Source organism: Perissodus microlepis, chromosome 2 (genome assembly GCF_051167445.1).
Source record: "Perissodus microlepis isolate ML-2025 ecotype Zambia chromosome 2, ASM5116744v1, whole genome shotgun sequence".
NCBI lineage: Eukaryota > Metazoa > Chordata > Actinopteri > Cichliformes > Cichlidae > Perissodus > Perissodus microlepis.
Genome location: NC_140462.1, coordinates 7,596,870 through 7,615,858, shown reverse-complemented (window position 1 = coordinate 7,615,858; position 18,989 = coordinate 7,596,870). Strand labels below are relative to the sequence as shown.

Sequence of the window (18,989 nt, the reverse complement as noted above, 5' to 3'; positions counted from 1 at the left end):
AGCCCTGCTCGAGTTAGGGGTGAATGGATTTTTACCTCTAAAATGACTAATAACAAACACAACAGCAAATAAATACAGAAAATATTTATTCATTAAAAAAAGGAAGCTTACATCAGTACAAAAATGCTACATAATATTACTGGGTGGAGAGACGGATAAAGTAATAAGGCCTCTTGCATATACAAAAGTGAATTGAGGGGGTAGAAAGCACCTTAAGTTATTAAATACTAGGGGTCGACCAGTGTTCAGAGTTTCAAGGCCTTTGAAGATAAACTGTAAATGAGCCGCGCCGGCTCTGATGCAGTCACCTCTTCTGTTTGAACACGGCTCATAAATAACAGCCCATCAACACCAATGTTATACAGTAGTGCAGTTGCAGGCTTGGAGCTCCCGGCACCTGCTGCAGAGCTGTGTTTCCATGCTGAAGTGGCAGAAGTTGCAATAAACACTGCGACGTTATGTGTTTCTATGACTACAAGCACGGCGATTTTTCCCAATTACACTGAAAAATCGAACAATGCACCTTTTTTTTGTTTTTTACATTGATGCAATTTACTAAAACAAATTAATAGTTTATGTAGCCATAGCTTGCCCAGAGGCATTTCAGCAAAGTGTTAGGTTTATCTAAAAGTTTCAAATATCTGTTATCGGTGTCTTTGAAACTAAAAAATATAGGTCGACCCCTATTGAATACACAGAAATGAATATGTAATACAGCATTAACTACATAATCATTAAAAGTACAAACTGCCTACCTGACTGGTGAATTTGTTATGTGTATAATTAACAATTTAATTGATAAATGCACAAGTGAAGGTAGGAAAGACTTCTAGGAAACATTAGCAGTGAATAAAACTGCCATTAGGCCTCCGTGAGCAGCTCCCAAGTACTCCTCTCACAGTTTTAAGTTCTTAAATTGTGAACTAATTCATATTTGGCAATGTTACTGAATTTTCCTGATGTCGATGTGCAAATATGACCTGCTTGTGTTTGCTGCTTTCAAATCTTTTTGAGACAAAACAAGTGCAACATTTGGAAATTATGTGCAATAGAATAAAAAGGAGCAAAGTATATGACTGCACTTAGATATACAATAGGACACAAACACAAAAAAAACCCCGACATAGCAAGATTAATGTTTAAGTGCATGCTAAACGTGGCATACTGAGATATAAGCTTAGTGCTAGGTAAAAGCTGAATAGCATACTAAACCAGATCTGATTTAAGGCAGAATTCAGTACAGACATTCTGTAGTAAAGAATAAGTTAAAGGTTTAGAATAAAAGCCCTTATCTGAATTTTAAAAGCCCTTAAAAAGGTGAATTATTAGAGCTGCATGAATGATACGAAGTTTGACACCTCATGGCTTTGGGGGAAAATAGCATTAATGACTGATGCTAGAACACACATGAGTATGTGTTTGGTGACGACACGGCCCAGTGAATTTTACTGCTATTCAGTGCAAATGGACACCTCTCATTCATAACCAAAGGTTAGCTTTTAGCTTTTTGTCTGACGTGTGCTGACAAGAGAATGCCAAAAAAATGTTCAGTTGTACAGTAACATCTTCCTCCATTCTCCCCCGTCCTTTGTTTTTGGAATGTTTTTCTCCTCTTCCTGTGCGTCCGGTGACAATAAACCAGTTACCACTCGTGTACCGCCGTCATAGCCAGGCCTTTTCCAGGCTGGAGTAACAGTGGTCCGCGCCGGTGTGCGTAATGCTCAGTCCATCAGAGTCCACAAACACAATGCTCTCCACATCAACCTCCACGTCCTCTGCAACAAACCCGAGCACAGATCCGATCCGTCAGCAGAAATACGGCAAACTTCGCTCGTCACGTTAAACTTAAACTTGCAATTTGCCTTTAAGGAGACAGCCAGCTCCTAGTACGACTGAAATAATTTGAACGTGAAATAAAAAAACCCGAGGGGCTTACCTCTGTCTGAGTCCGACCTCTCGGAGGACATGGTCGACCCCTGGCTGTCGTTCCTCATCCTCTCCGTGCCCCTCTGCAGCTGCTCCAGCCGAACCCGCAGCTCTTGCTGCTCCCAGCGCAGACGATCCTTCAGCTGCTCTGCACGCTCATCCTGCTCCTGCAGCTTCTGAACGGGAAAAAGGTGCAGGAGCAGAGCAATGAAGAAAGGATAAACAGTATAGGCAAAAGCAAAAATCGAGATTGCTAAAAGCTCTGTAACATGCACAAAACAAGCCACTTTCTATACACACAGTATTCATATATATTCAGAATATTTAATGTTCTTGACTAATTTAAATGCTTAACTTTAGAAACACCAATTACATGCATATCTTTGGACTTTGGGAGTAAGTCGAACTACCCGCAGAGAGCACATAGACAGAGGGAGAACATGCAAACTGCACACAGAGAGGCTGGATTTAAACACAGGATTCTTGCTGTGAGGCAGCAGTGCTAACCACCACACCACAGTGCTACCCCACTTCATGATTCAGCATTGTTCTGTTTTGTCTTGTGCGGTCTCCCTTTAACACGTATTGTGTCCCTGAGAAAAGCACCACATTTTAAACATGGCTGGGATGACAAGTAAACCAAACTCGAGTCAGATTCAATGCAAATTCAGACATCTCGCACCTTTATGTGAAGCTGGGCTCGTCTCAGCAGGTTCAGAGTGGTGTTCCTCATCGAGTCCGATGACAGTGGGACCTGCTTCTTCAGCTGCTCCAGGCAGTGCCTCAGCTGTGCCCGTCTGCAAAGCACAATGAGAAAGAAGTGAAGCTGCAAATCCACACTTCCCTCTTTTTGGGTTTTTTTTAATCTCTTGATCTGACACACATGAACTTTTACTGTAGCATTACAAAGAAAAGCCCATTACCTGTTTTTCTCCAGCTCATTATGAACAGACCTGCAAACAAAGTAAATAAACAGACAGTTTGGTCAAACATTCACAACAGTGCACTCCTACTCAGCAGCTACTGCGTGAGAGGTATTCAAGGTTAAAAGGGTGCCTTATCAAAACTGAAAGTCAGACCGAGCCACACCCTGTCGTCAGTTATTTGTTATGTAATGCATTCACCTATTGCCACCAGCAGATATCTTCTTGCTCTTCTGCTTGCTTCTCCTGTCGGACTGAGCTGGACTGAGAGGCAGGACGGAAGCATACCCATGTTCTGCCTCTGCGCAGGGAGACACATCACAGCTGTGTTACACAACAATCGCCGGCAAAATCACAGTGCACACTGGCTGCGACGTTAAAGGTGTCCTCATATTAACATGTGCGAAAGCCGAAAGCCGGTTATTACGGCGTAATTAAAGTGTGATATACCATCCGTGCTGTAGGGGAGGTGGGAGAAAAGGAGGTTGAACGCAGTCTACTGCTGTCATCAGCTGGACGTTTTGCTTTTGGCGCCATCATCCACTATCTGTTCGCTTTTATCCAACCAGTCTTACAACCTCACGCGTAAAAAAGGAGTCGGGATAGCGTCTACAGCTAGTAAGCAATGAATGAAAGTTATACTTTATAGGCTTTCCTCATCCCCCCCCCTTTCATTCACCGGAGCGAACGCTCAGCGGCGCCCGGATTCATTTTCAAACTGGTCCAGATTGGCGCCTTTGAGTACAAAGATGCGACCGATATGTAGGTCAGAGTCAAATGGCAAAACACCGCCCAAAAATAACCTTGCACCTAGAATCCCGGTTAAATCTTAAACAGCTGCACGGTATGATGTTTCTACGTTATGTGTAGGTGCATACTTGCCGCCGGTTTATTGTGGATTTATCGTTGTTTTAACAATAACCAACCAACTCCCCTCTCTAGGCTGACAGTTGACATAAAGCACTTACCCCGCTCTCTTCTCTCCAGAAACTCGGCAGCCCGAAGAAGCACCTGGATGTTGCACACTTGTCCTTCCATTGTTTTTTTTGCTCAAATGAAACGGCAGCAGGTAAACAAGCTACTGTAGTACAAGCGTCAGGAGCCCGAAGTGGATGAAGCAGTGTCTGAGCTACGTCCTCAATCCACACAACTCTAAACCGGTGGTGCGTTCAGGAGCTCCACGCAAACTCGGACATTTTCATTAAATTGTGTATAAACATTCCAGGTTATACCGTTCTACGTAATATTTTGACTAAATTCCCTAACCACTCGGATATTATCATTAAACATATCACGCCACATGCCCCACACTATCTATCGATTCATCCAAATCAATATGCTTTTCTTCTGAAAAGTCTTTTTATTAGGGTCAAAGTTGAACTTCAGAAAAATAATGGTCAGCAGGATAGCGTCAGCGCTTTTTGTTCTGTTCAAATTATTTTTCATATTTCCCTTCGTGTTCAACTTGCATTGCTAAGTAGTGGTGTTTTTGTCTGTTTGTTTTTCTAAAAGTCGTTTTTCGTAAATTTGCTCATTTAATCCAGGAAATTCTGGGTTTTAGTGGAATCTGTACAATCGTTGTTTGCAACCTAGAATGCGTCATAAGTCTATAGGCCCCGAAGGCGTCTAATGTTATAATATAGCATTTATGTAAAATCCTATGCTATGCAAATGATAAACCAAGAAATAATGCTATAATTGTACTCTTTATATATAACAAACAATATCTGTGTTATACCTCCATCAAAATATTTCCGAAAGCATTGAAAGCACCTAACACTGATTGGTCCCTGTCCTTCCATAAAGTTTATTGAAAAAAAAGTCTTTCACACGGCACTATTTTTCTAATTTTGTTTATCGACATTGTCAATAATAACATTTCACAACAAGATGATTGTTTGTGAGGTAGCTCCTGTTACCAAACCAACTGTTACACATTTATTTCAGTTCATATATTTCAGTTTCACTGTCTCCCTCGGCGTCTAAAAACAGCTCAAGTCTAAACATTTTATTTCGATAACAAAATGTTTAAGGATAGAAAACACTCAAACGTATTACAGTTTGCTCAATAAAGACAATAAAAATTCAATAAACATTATATTTACCAATGGAAAGTGGGAGGAGACGTTTGCCCTAACTAAATATGGCGGCCCCTGGCTTCACCGCGAGAATATGCTTGCAGCCGCATACTCCATGCGGGAGTGAAGCCTCTTTGCCAGCAGTATGTTTAACCTTTGAACTCCTGAGTGTGCGAGTCCTCCGCCATATTGACTGTTGTCTTGACTGGAGGAGATAGAGAACATTTTGAGGTCCGAGAAGAAACGAAAGTGTGCTCTTAAAATCACCGAAACTGGTGCAAACTTGGTCAAAGCGTACTATAAACAAGGTCGTAATGGCAAGGAAGAAAAGCAAGCAGCAAGGGGTCGCCCAGAAGGAGCTTGTGCCTGGACAGCAGACCGCTCCGAAGAGCCCCGTCTCTCCCGGCGATGCAGCTGGCGGTGGCGGCGGAGATGCTGGGCTGGATAGGCTGCCCACTACCAAGGCGAACCAGGTAGCTAGCTGCGAGCCAAACGCTGCCTTTAAAATAGGCTAGCTAGCCTAGCTAGCACTACTCAGCTAATCCAAGCATCCTCCATTGTGCTTCTTTTCTATCAGCTCAATCATGGAGAGGTGCAATTATATGCATCCGCTTGTTGGTGGGAAGCTATTTTAGTTGTAATTTAGCAGCGATGGATGTATACCTTTATGTCGTGTGAATTGTAATTAAATAAATATTAAGCTCAACTTACCGAGTAGAATAGTTCCCACCAGACGCATTTTTAGGCACTGTGATCACCATTGCAGCCAGTCCCTTATACCGGACAGGTGACATTGTACCTCGGGCAGGGTCGTCCCATTTCCATCGCTTACAAGACTTCATCCGCCCAGCTAACGTTAGCCAAGCTATCATCTTCAGCTAGCGTGCTGCAAACGTGCTTGCTGCCTGCACTTGATCCCCTTCACAGGACCTACTCAGCCAGCAGAGGCTAACCAGCTACTAGCTAATCAACCAGTTAATTAGCTTAAAAACTTGAAACATAACGGGTTATCAATTAGGGGAGCTGTCAGACTAGTTCGTATTAGTTTTTTGTCGTACCAGAATCAAGTATCAATCTGTAACAGGAGCTAATGTCAAAAAGTTTCAGTATAAGCAGTTAACTTGTGAGCTAATGATGCTTAGCTGAATCAGAAGTGTCTGTGATGTTGAGGGTAACCGCTTAAAATAAATAAATAAAATTTATCCATCTGCAGGCTGGAAAACTGTCTTATTAACAACCAGCTGATATTACACCTGGCCTGAGCTTTATAACCTGCAACCTGTCCGCTGCTGCAACCTGTTAATTACATTTTTATAACGCAAACTTAAGCCCCTACACGGATCGATCAGTTTTTTTCCATAGAGCTTTTTAGTACTGTACCAAAAATAATTGAACTAAGTCCTATCATAACAGTGAATGTTCATTTTTATGTAAACTGTTATGGAGAAGCTCTATTCATGATTTATTCAGGTACCACACTATATAGGATATAGCCAACTGTACCTTCAAGCTGGCAACACAGCACTTCTACAGTCATATAAGCACATGTTTTGATGTCTCTTGAAAGTTGCTTAATGAGCTTTGGCTTATATTTCTAATATGTTTGTAATCTGGTATTCTAGATGTTTGTCCCTTTTGCAAAAGATATGTAATTCCAATTGATCTTTAGTTTTTTCTCACCTGCTTTTTCCTGTTAAGGAGAACTTTTCCCTCATCTAAATCAAAGTCTAGGGACTGTGGGTGCAAGAGTATTGAATGAAATATCCCCCTACTGTAACGGTGATAGAATGGTTGTGAATGTTATACACAAGGGTTAAAGATAGGTAATCCACCCTCATTGAACATTTAAACATTTATCTAGAAAAATCACCAAAACACCAGAGTTTCTTGACATTGATCGTTAAGGATGCAGTTTAATTTTGAGCTGACTGTGAATGTGTTTTGAATCGTTTCCCCCTAAACCATGAATTATATATATATATATATATATATATATATATATATATATATATATATATATATATACATATATATATATATATATATATATATATATATATATATACATATAGCATAATCAGTTTGCTTTTCAGGCTTTGATCTAGGGCACAAACCTTGATTGGTTAAGCGCGGAGCATTGCAGAGAGTGAATCTACTACATAATTTTACTATGTGTTAAAGTTAACATGATGGTTAAATTACATTTATTTGTTATTTTTATTTGTTTTTGCTTTTTGTTTGTTTTGTTTTTTCTTATGATGGTTCTGTCACACAATGCTTGCAAAAGGTCCAGCAAGGAAATAATTTGATCTTTGTCATTGCTTTTTAGCGCTTTGGTATTTATTGCGTGCACAGTATTATGAGCTTAATTAATATATGTTTTAGTCTGTGATATCTATGCAATTATATGCATCAATCAGTCAACACATCTTATATATGGAACGCTTTCTTCTCTCTTTTTCTGCCTAGCCTATGCACACCTGCTGTCTCCTGTGCCATCGTGAATTTAAGGACTGGGGAGCGAGTTCTGTGAACGGGCTTCCCGGGGGCCATGGAACGAAGCTGGCCAACGCCGTGCCTGCGCTCTCCCAAGCTTTATTGCGGGAGGCGCCAGGACGTAAGCTCGCTGATGCTGTGCCCTCACTATCTCAGTCCCTGCTGGGAGAGGTGCCTCTGTGGATCTGTCAGAGCTGCTGCAGGAGTGTAGAAGAGGAAGAGAAGCGGAGCACGCAGGAGCAGCCAACACCGGTAAATAAAACAGGACTGATCTGGGTCACATGTCTGAGTACTTTTCAAAGCCTCTGTTTACTAATGTTTAGTTAAACTATGTTTCTTTATCCTACTGAGGTTACCTCATTATTAGTCATCATTTGTAACACTGTTTCTGCATGTACCTACAAGAAAAATAAATCTCTCTCTAAATCTCACCTTTGCTGTTAGGGCTGTCAAAAGGTGCCAGAGGTCACTTATTTGTTCAAAAGAGCCACGCAGGTTGGAACTATTTAAATATTACATCATGACCACAAGAGGGCAAACCAATACCACAAATAAACCTGTTACTAAAGATCTAAATACCTACAACTGACAAAATAAGCAAATATAATTATTAGATTAAGTTTTACTGAATGAACCTTTGAGGTTCTGAGAGAGCTCTGCTTTCAGTAACATGGAACAACAAGGATCTTTTCCTCAGAATGAGTTGTGAAGATAATAAAACCATTAGGAAACTATGTCGTGAAGCTTTTATCTCTGGATTATTTGTTAATCAGTCAGGACAGTTAAGGTTCCACAGTCTTGGTCTTCTACAGACCAAAATCCCAAGTATTCCCAAATGGGACGCCAAGTGTTAAATCGATCTTTCTGACTTGAGTTTGGTTGTCACCTCTATGGCATCCTTACTGTTGATCTGTTCCAAAACAAAACAGACCTAACCTAACTTGCCTGCTTTTACTGTTAGCAGTTTTGTACACATATAAAACAGTCTGAAATTCCAGGTAGAACTAAACAACCTTTAACAAGTAAAAAAACAAAACAATAAATTTTTATGGCTTGAGACCATTTAGCTGATATCTACCCACTTATATTCCCTCATTATGTAGGCTAAACCAGTCACTTTTATCCTTTCTTGCACCTGCAGCAGTGTGAAGCACGCATCTACACCACACAGCTGTTCCAGCTTTGCCAACCAATATGCGGTTTTGCAGGTGGATTATGCTCCGTTAACCCTGCAGCAGCAGTAGGTCTAACAACTTCTCTGCTGGAAACCCAGCTTTGCACTCTGCAGTTCAGGATACAGATACTAAGGGCACTCCATTCTCTCTCCTCCCCCCCCCCCCACACACACACACACACAGTTTTCTTGTAAATGTTCATTCATATTTAAAAACATTTGTTCATATCTGCTAGATATACAATTGTGATTAGAATTTTACATACACTCATCATGGGCATGAGGTGTAAATCTAAAATTGTCTGCTTTAGAGTTTCATTGAGTTCTTTGGACTTTCCCATTGTTCTGAGTTTTGTTAAAGAAATCCTTATTCTGACAAAGGTAAAGTTGTAGTCAACTGTGATTAGTGATTACTAACGAGAAGTTAATAAGCCATGGCCTTGTCAAGCTAAAACACATTGTAGAATCTTCAGCATTCACTTCTTAAAAGATTTAAGTGAGTGTATGTATAATTTGACCATGTGTGGATTAGAGAAAATTTCAAAATAAATTAAAGCTGTGCACGAAGTTATTGTTTATGCACCCAATTACATCCTGGCAAAAAAACAGTTCAAATAAGTCATTAAAAACACCCAAATTACCATGTAATTCATGTCTAGGATGAGTTTATATGAACCTCTAACCATAACTGTGATCAGAAAGGCACTTTGAGAGCACAAGGTCCACCAAGGTCAATGATTCTTCTGGTGTTTTTTTCCTAATGTCACAGAAACAAGCCTGCAATGAAGGAAAGTAATTGTCTGCTTTGGTTTTTCTGTAATCTCTGCTGCATATGTAAGACAGAAGCAGCCATTAAGCTTTCTTTGTTAGTTATTTTTGTAAATAATTTACATGGAATGCATTTTTTTAACTTAATATATCACAATACTTCAGCTGGACTGCTGATGAGTGTCGTGGTCATGACGTTTTGCTGACATGTGGGTTAAATGTTAAAAGTTTCAAAATGAGAACAGCAGGCAGAGTTGCAAAAAAGTGACTTATGGTGACTTAAAGCATTCTTTAATATGTGGGTTTTTTTTTCTTAAGTATTAAAGCAAAACACGTAAGTAAAATGATTTTCATTGCTTATCTGCAAGTTAGTTGCAGCTGCTACCAAACTGCAAGACACTGTTTGCAGCCACATGATTTATACTGGGGTGTTTTCTTTTTGTTTGTTTATTTATTTAGGTACCGTTGTCACACTCTTCCTCCTGTAAGTCCCAGAGCTGTGGGAACGGTTACCCAGAGCAAAGTACTGTGGACTGGGACCCGAGTTCTTTCCTGTCGGCTCACAAACTGTCGGGTCTCTGGAACTCTGCCCACACCAACGGAGGGGAACACTGCAACCACAGCACTTCTTCACACTCACAACAAGGTCTGTCGTCACAGAGTAAAAGAAAAGCATGCAGCGACTGACAATAAATGCTGAAAACATCACTGTCCTGAATTTCAGGCTGTGTTGCAAGCTTCAGTTTTGGCAAATGGACAGATTTTGGTTAGCTTTAGTTCCTTGGCTGTTTTAGCAGTACTGTGTGTGAGGTTCATTATAGGTCACTTTGTTCAGCTGTTAGTCGAAATGATCATAGAAGAACTTAAATGCACGATGTAAAAGATTATACTCATTAAAAGTCAGCATTATAGGACGTGCAGTAATGTTTTAATGTTAAAAAATGTAAAGACTGTGAAATTATTTTTAAAATACAGTTGCCTGTGAAGGTCATCATTTATACAGTGTTGAGAAGGAAATCATGGGTACTATTTAGTTTGTGTAATAACAAGAGAGAGGAAAGACGTATGGAATGAAAACAGGGTTATACAGCTCGATGGCTCAGCAGTTGGAAAGACTGATGGTGGGATTAACAACAGCTAAAGCAAAGCAAATGAATAGAAAGTTATAAATACGTTTGTAGAAAAAGCAGTTGGAAGACACACTTCATCGATAGATGTGCAGGTGTTCAGGCCACATGTCAGAGGAATGGCTCATTCTTAGGGATTTCATCTATTATGTGCAAAGTATATAGTTTTCTTTTTAATGAATTACTTACATCTTTTGGTTGTAATATTATAGTAATGTTATATCAGTGTCAGTCACAAATCCAAAGTGAAAGAGTTATGCTGGCAAAACTCCAGTTCAGTTTAATCATATTGATTAGTCAGAAAGAAGCATTTATTATTAGACCTCACAGTCCAAAACTCAAGAGTTAATCCTGGAACATTTCGTCATGGGTTAATGCATCATCACGCATACATTGAGATTCTTCAGCGAAACATGACAGGTAGACCACGCTGCTTGGCTCCCATAACATTTTTTATTTTGCTTTTAATGGAAAGCAAACATCCATCATAGCTCATTTTTACTTCATTTCATTAGCACTTACACACTTGCAAGCACCTTGCCTGTTTTATTTCAAAGTAGAAATATGCATTGTATAGCATTTTAACTCAAGTGTATAAACAGAATGAAACACAAGTTATTAATCAGGCTTTATAGAGTTTTTACATTTTCGTTCCCGAGAAGAATGCAAAATATTTAGTTAGGAAATATCTCATTTATATTTTTACACAAAAAAATCCCCAAATCTGAATATAAGAAATCAAGAGAGGAAGGTGCATGGTGATTTTTGATTGGATAAATCTTACTTAATTGTAAGAAACTGTTTAATGATACACATTTGCAAACACAGTACAAGTGTGTTAACTACATTGTTTAAACAACAGGATAAATAAAAGAGTTTCATACTGTGAACTGGGTTTATGATGATCAGCAGGAACAAATATTTCATTCATTTCAGTTTAGTTTTTTTTTTTAATTTCTTAGTAAGGGCAAGACTTCAGAATAACAGACAGAAACTCCGCAATTCCCCATTGCGCAAGTGCTTGGTGAAGTGTAACGTCACAGTAATGCAACAGTGAACAGCACTGAACAGCAAGTTTCTCCTTAAACATGTATAAAAATCCAAGGATGCACGTGCAGAGACTTGTGCACGTGACACAAGCCACAGACTTTAATGTTTATTCAGTTATATTGACATTAACAAACTTTGAGAGTCAGTCTCGCTTCCGAACTGGATTAATCCTCGATTTTAAAGTTCTAACGCTGCGAGTTATGCACAATTCACAGGAAGTCTCATTAACTGTTTTTAAAGTTCCCATTTCACATGATGAATGATGCATTCAGTGGGAATGGATCATTAGGCTGTGATTTATTACTTAGACCTGACAAACAACTAAGATGACTTTGTTTTTGTCTGATTTCTCACTTTTCTTTGCTCCCTTCAAAACCCTTTCCCTGCTGCGTAAATGTGATTGAATTTCTAGTTAAATATTTGGATGGTTCATGGCACCAAATGGCATTTAAAGAGGAGTAAGTGAAAGACTAGTTAAATGATCCATGCCCTTTGTGAAGGCGGCTGTTTCCTTCTAAAATAGACTGGTATGTTTTCCTTAAATTAATTAAGAAAGAATGAAGCTGTAGGAGAGGTGTTTAGCTGTGAAATACACTACCAGCATCCTAATTGGCATCCCAATTATGTTTCGCTGTATATAGCAAAAAATGTTTAAGCAGGCATTATGTTACGCGGATTTGTAACTTCTCCTGGCAAGTGTGTGTGATTACCAGTAAGAGGTGCAGTCAGTTTTGCACAGCAGAAATAAGCATGTTAAATAAATTATTAAAATTTAGTGCTGTCTTGATGTTATTTTAGCTAGCAGAAAGGGATTTATGCTTCGGGACTGAAAATGTTTTACATAGCTGTTTTCCTTTTTAATGTCAAAACATGTCTCCAAAGAAAAGAGAGTTATTTTTTAAAACACAAACTGCCCATAGGCGGTAAAAAGTCATTCATATTTTTCCCATGCTGAAAGTTAAAAGGACTGTTCCCCTTTATTTGTAACAGTCTTTTTTTAATGTCTGCAGGTATAACAGGAGTTTCAACCTGTCATGAGAAAAGAGGACTTAATGAAGCGCCCGGGAAATCGGCTAAAACGTCAGGGAACAAAGTATGTCCCTACAGTCACCCATCAGCCCAGAATTCCAGTGGATCCTCTGCTGGGAACGCACTCTCTACCTCAGCAGACCTTTGTAAGACCACTCCCAAGCACTTCAAGACCATGTGCCGTCGACCAACGCCACCAGGTAATTATTCTTCTTTGAGTTCAGGAGCTTTTATTAAAGCCAGCAAAGAAGAAAACTCAAGTTTCAAATCAAAATGTGCAGCATTTAAGTTAAGAGTGTGTAATAGGCATCCAAATCGAATGATTTAAGTTTAACAAGATATTTTTATTTTAATTGTTTCTTTATTTTTGTCCTCTAATAGAAACACCTAATTATATATTACTGTAGAAAACACAGTAACTGTTCTTTCAGACTTTGCAAGCGTGTAGTTGTATTTTGCTCTGAGCTCATCTTTGAAGTGAACTTTAATAGGACACTTTAGCTTACAGTCAAAAGATTAGTGCTAAGTGGACCTGAAAATTAACTGATCTACTTTAGAAAGAGATGATTCTGTATGTGTGACCTGTGACTCATTCATATTCATGGTTTGTTATTGTCCAGGTGAAGCCTTCCACCCCAGTGACCACCATCAACATACAGACTTATCGGTACCCCCCAACAGTCCCACCGGCCTGTCTTCCCAGCATTCCTCTCTCCTACCCGCAAAGCCGAACTCTGGGCAGCACGGCCACGTGACCTCCTCCTGTGGCACTGGCGTCGCAGCGCACGCACCATTCTCCCCTCTGGTACCAAACCTCCACGGCCCCGCAGCCAAAATCAATTCTCTGAGCCCAGATAGCCCAACATCTGTCCATAAACCCAGCCCGTGCAAAAACTCCCACATTCCCGCTGTGAACGCACAACACAGCAAACTGGGCACGTCTGTCGTGGGTTGTAACCACTCCTGTAATGGGCACAATCCGGGAACAGTAGCCACCTCCAATGTAGGTCATGTAACACCTGGGGCATGCAGGTGAGTTTTAATAATCAGCCTTTTTTTTGTCACTTATTTAGCTGTGTTTATTCAGAGAACAATTATATCCTAAGGGTTTATCGTTCTTTTTTTGTAGGGATCAAGCATGTAAGGGGCACAAGGTGACTAATGGGACGTTATGCCACCCTTCGTCTGAGCTGGAGGAGGGTGAGGATGAAGACAGCAGCTCTGAGAGGAGCTCCTGCGCCTCTTCTTCCACAAATCAGAAAGACGGGAAGTACTGCGACTGCTGCTACTGCGAGTTCTTTGGACATAATGCGGTACGGTTTGATCGACCACTTTAAAAGTTTTACTAACAAAGAGGTATGCTTTTTCATTCATCAAAGGTGACTCTGTGAGAAGATCTCAGTATTGTGAAATATTATTTGCTCACAGCCTCCAGCTGCACCCACCAGCCGAAACTACGCCGAGATCCGAGAGAAGCTTCGCTCACGACTGACACGGCGTAAAGAGGAGCAGCGCCAAGATTCAGAACTGACAGTGGCTGGTGCCATCGACAACCGGGACGTGGACGAGCTGCTAGACTTTATAAACAGTTCTGAGCCCAAACCTGTCAACAGTGCCAAGGCTGCCAAAAGGGCTCGACACAAACAAAAGAAAAAGGTGTGGTAATTTTATTGAATGTGTGTTGTTTTCTGTTTTTCAGTTATAGTTCAGTCATGTTTATTTACGTCTAAAGCTGAGATTATTTGGCGAACTTTAATATTTAACATGGAATCTATTAGACCCATGTCAATAACATTTCCTCTTATTGAATAGGAAAGGTTAACTAGACACTAGCAGCTCAATAATAGAGACTTCAGATGAGATTTCAGTGCAAACAGCAGGAGAAATCTGCAAACACTTACACTGGATTACATGGCGATCCTGTGTAATCTCATGGGTAGGTGGGCCTCATTAATTATATGTGGGAGGCAGAAGTGATGAAAAGCACATTGCAAAGAAGTAAGTGCAAATTCATGGAGAAGCAAATGATGGAAAATTTCCTCTTAGATAGCATCAAAGACAGTTTGATTTATTGAAAATATTTTAAATTTAGATGAGACACTGCAGCTAAAAATTTTGAAATGACCAGGATCTTTGCATATTCATAAAATGTGGTCTGATCCTTCTCTCAGTCAATAGACAAAATCAGTTTGATTAAACTAAATCCACACAATGTACTTGTTTTGTGGAGCAGGGAATGGTGAGGTAGATTTTGGACTGTCCCTTGCTACCAAACTTTCATTATTTCTGGGACATATTAATTGAACATGCACCATCTCAGCAGGGTTCATTTGAGGACTCTGATTTTTTCCAAAAAACTGTCTTCTTTTTCAACCATTCGTTGGTTTATATAAATATGCGCAATGTTTCATTGTCTTGTTGTATTGCTTAACCTCTCCTAAATGTCAGAGAATGGTCTGCTTTTCCTCTGTTTGTTGCCCTTACTGTTGATTGAGTAACTCCAGCAAAACTCTAGATATAGTTTTTAGCCTTTTCTAGCATTGTACATTACTGTAATTCTTCCTTTTCCCTCCTAAGACCCGAACTCTTCCACGGCATGCATTTTTAATTTCTCTTTGATATTTGGGCTGATTGGGACCTGATGAATGTAAAAACAAAGAATTACCAGATTTTTTTTAACCTGATTTTTGTTTCTAAGAAAAATGAGAGCCACATATGAGGATATTCATTTAAAATTTCGATAGAACAGTAGCAGTATAATGTTCTCGTAAGTGGATATCAGACCCTTGTAGAGTAAAATTGAGTATTTTGGTCTAAATAACCCAAAATGTGATGTCTACATATGTGGACGCCAGGTCCTAGGAGGTTAAGGTCTTGTTAAAAGATCACTGTGGTTGATAACCAGACTTTGTATGCCTTTATTTACCATTAGTGGCACTTGTACAACCCATGCTTACAATCTCCCCTCCTTAATTAGAACCATTGAGTCTTATTTTTTCAAGAACTCATTAGCACAAAGGTCCATTGACTTTTTTTCAGACTGAACTGAGAATTACTCAGCGTCTTCTATGAAGACATAAACACTACTGCTTTTTGTGTTGTTAGTTTTGTCAGAATATGTTTTTCTGTTGTTGTGACTTGGGTGAGATAAGACCGCCTCTGTGAGTAATTAAGTATTCTTGCAACTTTAAGTGACAATATAATAACCGATTACAGATATTTGATTTCAGGCTTGGGTATTTTCTAATACTCAGTCCTTTAGATACATTTTGGTCAGTATCAACAAAGTCCTTTAGGGTATATATTTTAACTTTATGCAAGTGTTCAGTACAGAGTCCTTGTGTCTATGTGGGTACCGTTTTCACTTTCTTACCTGTACCATGTCTGTTGTAGGAAAAAGCTCAGCAGGGCAACACGGGTGCTGCAGGCAGTGACCCCCACTCCAATCCATCTGAGCCTGTCGACGAGCCCATCCCTGATGGTTCTGAAGCCAGTCGATTGCTAGACTGGCCTCAGCTGGAACTTGAACGCGTTAATAGTTTTCTCACAAGTCGGCTAGAAGAGATTAAAAACACCATCAAAGACTCAATCCGGGCATCGTTTAGTATGTACGACCTCAATCTGGATGTCAATGACTTCCCAAAGAAAGCAGCCACGTTGGAGGGAAACCATTTACTGTCCCATCTGAATGGTTCCTCTGACTTGCAGCAGATAGACCTTGACCTCTCTCCTCTTTCGCTGGGAACCTTTAAAAGCCACCTGGACCTGGTTAACGGATGGGAGGACACAAACATTGTCTCATCTTCTAATAGCACCACCAGCACCACCACTGCATCAGGGGTCAGTGCAACTACAAAGGACATCCAGCGGTTGCACAGTACCCCTAGTCTCTCTAAGCTCATAAGAGTTCGCTCACCAGAAAGATGCACTTCCACTGGATCTGACAATTTACCACAGGTGCCAGCTCAAGCGACAGCTAAATCAAAAGAGGACGCCTCTGATCTTAAGAACACAACTGTTGGGAGCAATGGTGCAAAGTCGAAAAAGAATAAAAAGCAGAGACAGGAGCAGTCTGCGTCAGAGCAAAATTCCAACAAACCAACCAAAGCCGGCTCTGGTAACGAGGCACAGAAAACCAATGAGTCTAAAGAAACAGCATCTAGTGGCACAAAGTCTGGAAACAAACAGCCCCAGCTTATCGCAGACCACCAGAAAAATGGGCCTAAGAAATCTGAAGAGAGCAGACCATCCAAACATGCAACAAATGGAGCAAACGGTGGCCCCTTGAGTGCACAAAGGGGGAAAAGCGACCCAGAGACACGAGGAGGCCGGTGTGAGCAGGATTCAGAGAGCAGAACACAACCCGCTATTCCAGCGAATGGACAACAACAGCAACAGTCCAAGGGGAAAAATAAGAAGAGCAAGAACAAGGGTGAAAAATCCAACAGTGCAATTGGTATGGAAAAGTAACTGTAATTGCATGCTTAATCATTACTGTTTTTTTAAATTATCTTGATGTTCAATTCTTTATGTTTATACTGTAGATGATGTATTTCTCCCTAAAGATGTGGATCCAACAGAAATGGATGAGATCGATCGGGAAGTGGAATATTTCAAACGGTAATCTCATCACAATAAATGTCCAGATACGTGGAGGTTTTTTTTATATATATATATATTTGAGCTCAGCTGTTATATTTACATGACCTTTTCCCCTCTCTTGTCTTTTGTTCCCTCTCTTGTCTTTTGTTCCCTGTAGGTTTTGCCTGGATTCTGCAAAGCAAACTCGCCAGAAGGTCGCAGTGAATTGGTCCAACTTTAGCCTCAAAAAGGTTTCTTCCAATGCAGCTCAATAACTTGAACGAGTGCCAGAAAAAAAAACTTCCCACCACAAACTCTTTCGATAGAGCCCTATTTGGCCCAAGGCCATCTCTCATTCCCAGTTTTCTTCTCTTCCATACTAAGCCAAGGGACCCTGGTTCAAAATCATACTCTCCATTCAGAAGACTGAAACGTGTGGCTAACAAAGCCAGGGATCATACTCAAAGCCAACTCTACCCTCTGCTACTATTTGCAATGTTCACTAAGTAAGAGATGCAAAAGTGGGAAAAAAAAAAGTCTGTTGAATCAACTGCATCCATGTGCTTAAGTATGTAGTATGTAATCAGCAACCGTACATTAAATAAATGTTTTTATCACAAATCTGAGACATTTTAACGTCGTTAAACGTCTGAATTCCACTTGATTGAATTTGGTGCTCATCCATTACGTCCTACATTTCTATTTTCCAATCCACTCCACCAGTCGAAATAGACACTAGAGGCCATGTGTCTTATAAACACTCGTACCAGTCTTCTCTTCTTGGAGCAGAGGAGACAGTTACATTATATTACTTGCAGAGAAGCCGCAGTACCTCTGCTGGTTGCTCACAGTTTTGAATTGGAATAATGTTTAATGTTAATTTTAAAGAAAATCAATAACCGAAAAGTGACAATGCATGATTTTTCTGCCAACCTGTTTTATTATGAAATGAATGTTTGGCAGTTGGTACACCAGCAACACTAAAATGTTTTAAAATAAATTTCTGTTAAATGTATTATTTGGCCAACAGAATGCATCCAAAAAACAAATCCAGTTAAGTATCCCTGCAGATACATCCCCATGCATGACGTGCATGAAAGAAAAATCTAAACACTGTCCCAAAATTCAGCGTCTGTCGCTTCAGTGTCAGTCCTCCTGTGATGTTAGTCTTGAACAATTATCTCTTATAAGTAATATCCAGTATACACTCTGTATGTGTATATCTTTAAAAGGACACCCTTGAACACGGTTTCTCAAACACTTTTTTTACCCTTCTGAATCCCAGCAGTAACAGTACACCAGTGTGAAATGTTCATTCTGCCACTGGAACAAAACACCTTGTTTGTTGTACATACTGAATGAATAATTTTTGCCACTTGAGCCCTAGTCATGGGTTGTGTCTGGGATGCATTTTCCAACCATATTACTCACTTTCCCTTTACTGTGACCTCGATGGTACCCTCCACCTCAGCTAACCCAGTGAGACCCCAATCTTGATCTATGTTACAATGGCAAATATCACAAAGGAGACCTTTGGTTTTGACACCGGCCTTGAGTTTCACATCAGTATCAATGTTTTAGCTGATGGCTTTCATTGAAATGAATGATGTTTTGTTTTTTTCCTGAATCTGTGCTGAGATTTTGTTTTAATATAATATCTCTGATGCTTTCCAGGTTATATTCAATTAGAGAAGATTATCTTAATGTTTCGAATGTAGATTTATACTATACCAGTAATAGCCAAATGTATGTTGGCTTGTTTCTTCTTTTTTTTAAGAAAAAAAAATCACTTTTGATACTGTGAAAAATCTTTCGTTCGGAAAGATTAAAAACAATA

At 39.8% G+C, this 18,989-nt stretch overlaps 2 protein-coding genes across 2 annotated transcripts; one reads left to right on the top strand and one right to left on the bottom strand.

The window, feature by feature from the left end:
- Positions 1-69: 69 nt before the first annotated feature.
- mxd3 (MAX dimerization protein 3) lies at positions 70-5,855 on the bottom strand. The gene is made up of 7 exons (XM_084942891.1): positions 5,639-5,855; positions 3,818-5,132; positions 3,051-3,150; positions 2,850-2,879; positions 2,609-2,723; positions 1,937-2,102; positions 70-1,775 (listed from the first exon to the last, which is right to left on the bottom strand). Exons 2-7 carry the CDS (start codon positions 3,885-3,887, stop codon positions 1,663-1,665), a joined length of 594 nt encoding a protein of 197 aa, XP_084799017.1. The 5' UTR covers positions 3,888-5,132; positions 5,639-5,855; the 3' UTR covers positions 70-1,662.
- Positions 5,103-18,977, top strand: fam193b (family with sequence similarity 193 member B). The gene is made up of 10 exons (XM_084942796.1): positions 5,103-5,400; positions 7,397-7,675; positions 9,825-10,011; positions 12,553-12,771; positions 13,192-13,603; positions 13,701-13,884; positions 14,000-14,227; positions 15,965-17,027; positions 17,116-17,191; positions 17,331-18,977. The coding sequence occupies exons 1-10, from the start codon at positions 5,242-5,244 to the stop codon at positions 17,425-17,427; spliced, it is 2,904 nt and encodes a 967-aa protein (XP_084798922.1). The 5' UTR covers positions 5,103-5,241; the 3' UTR covers positions 17,428-18,977.
- Positions 18,978-18,989: the final 12 nt, after the last annotated feature.

What these genes read in the sequence shown, in the direction of transcription:
- mxd3 (XM_084942891.1), bottom strand. Translation starts at nt 3,887, where the DNA reads ATGGAAGGACAAGTGTGCAACATCCAGGTGCTTCTTCGGGCTGCCGAG. An exon ending in ATATCTGCTGGTGGCAATAG is followed by an intron (nt 2,880 to 3,050) that starts GTGAATGCATTA and finishes CTTTGTTTGCAG; the next exon opens with GTCTGTTCATAATGAGCTGG. An exon ending in GAGCCCAGCTTCACATAAAG is followed by an intron (nt 2,103 to 2,608) that starts GTGCGAGATGTC and finishes TTTCCCGTTCAG; the next exon opens with AAGCTGCAGGAGCAGGATGA.
- fam193b (XM_084942796.1), top strand. Translation starts at nt 5,242, where the DNA reads ATGGCAAGGAAGAAAAGCAAGCAGCAAGGGGTCGCCCAGAAGGAGCTT. An exon ending in TTCTTCACACTCACAACAAG is followed by an intron (nt 10,012 to 12,552) that starts GTCTGTCGTCAC and finishes TAATGTCTGCAG; the next exon opens with GTATAACAGGAGTTTCAACC. An exon ending in GACACAAACAAAAGAAAAAG is followed by an intron (nt 14,228 to 15,964) that starts GTGTGGTAATTT and finishes TGTCTGTTGTAG; the next exon opens with GAAAAAGCTCAGCAGGGCAA.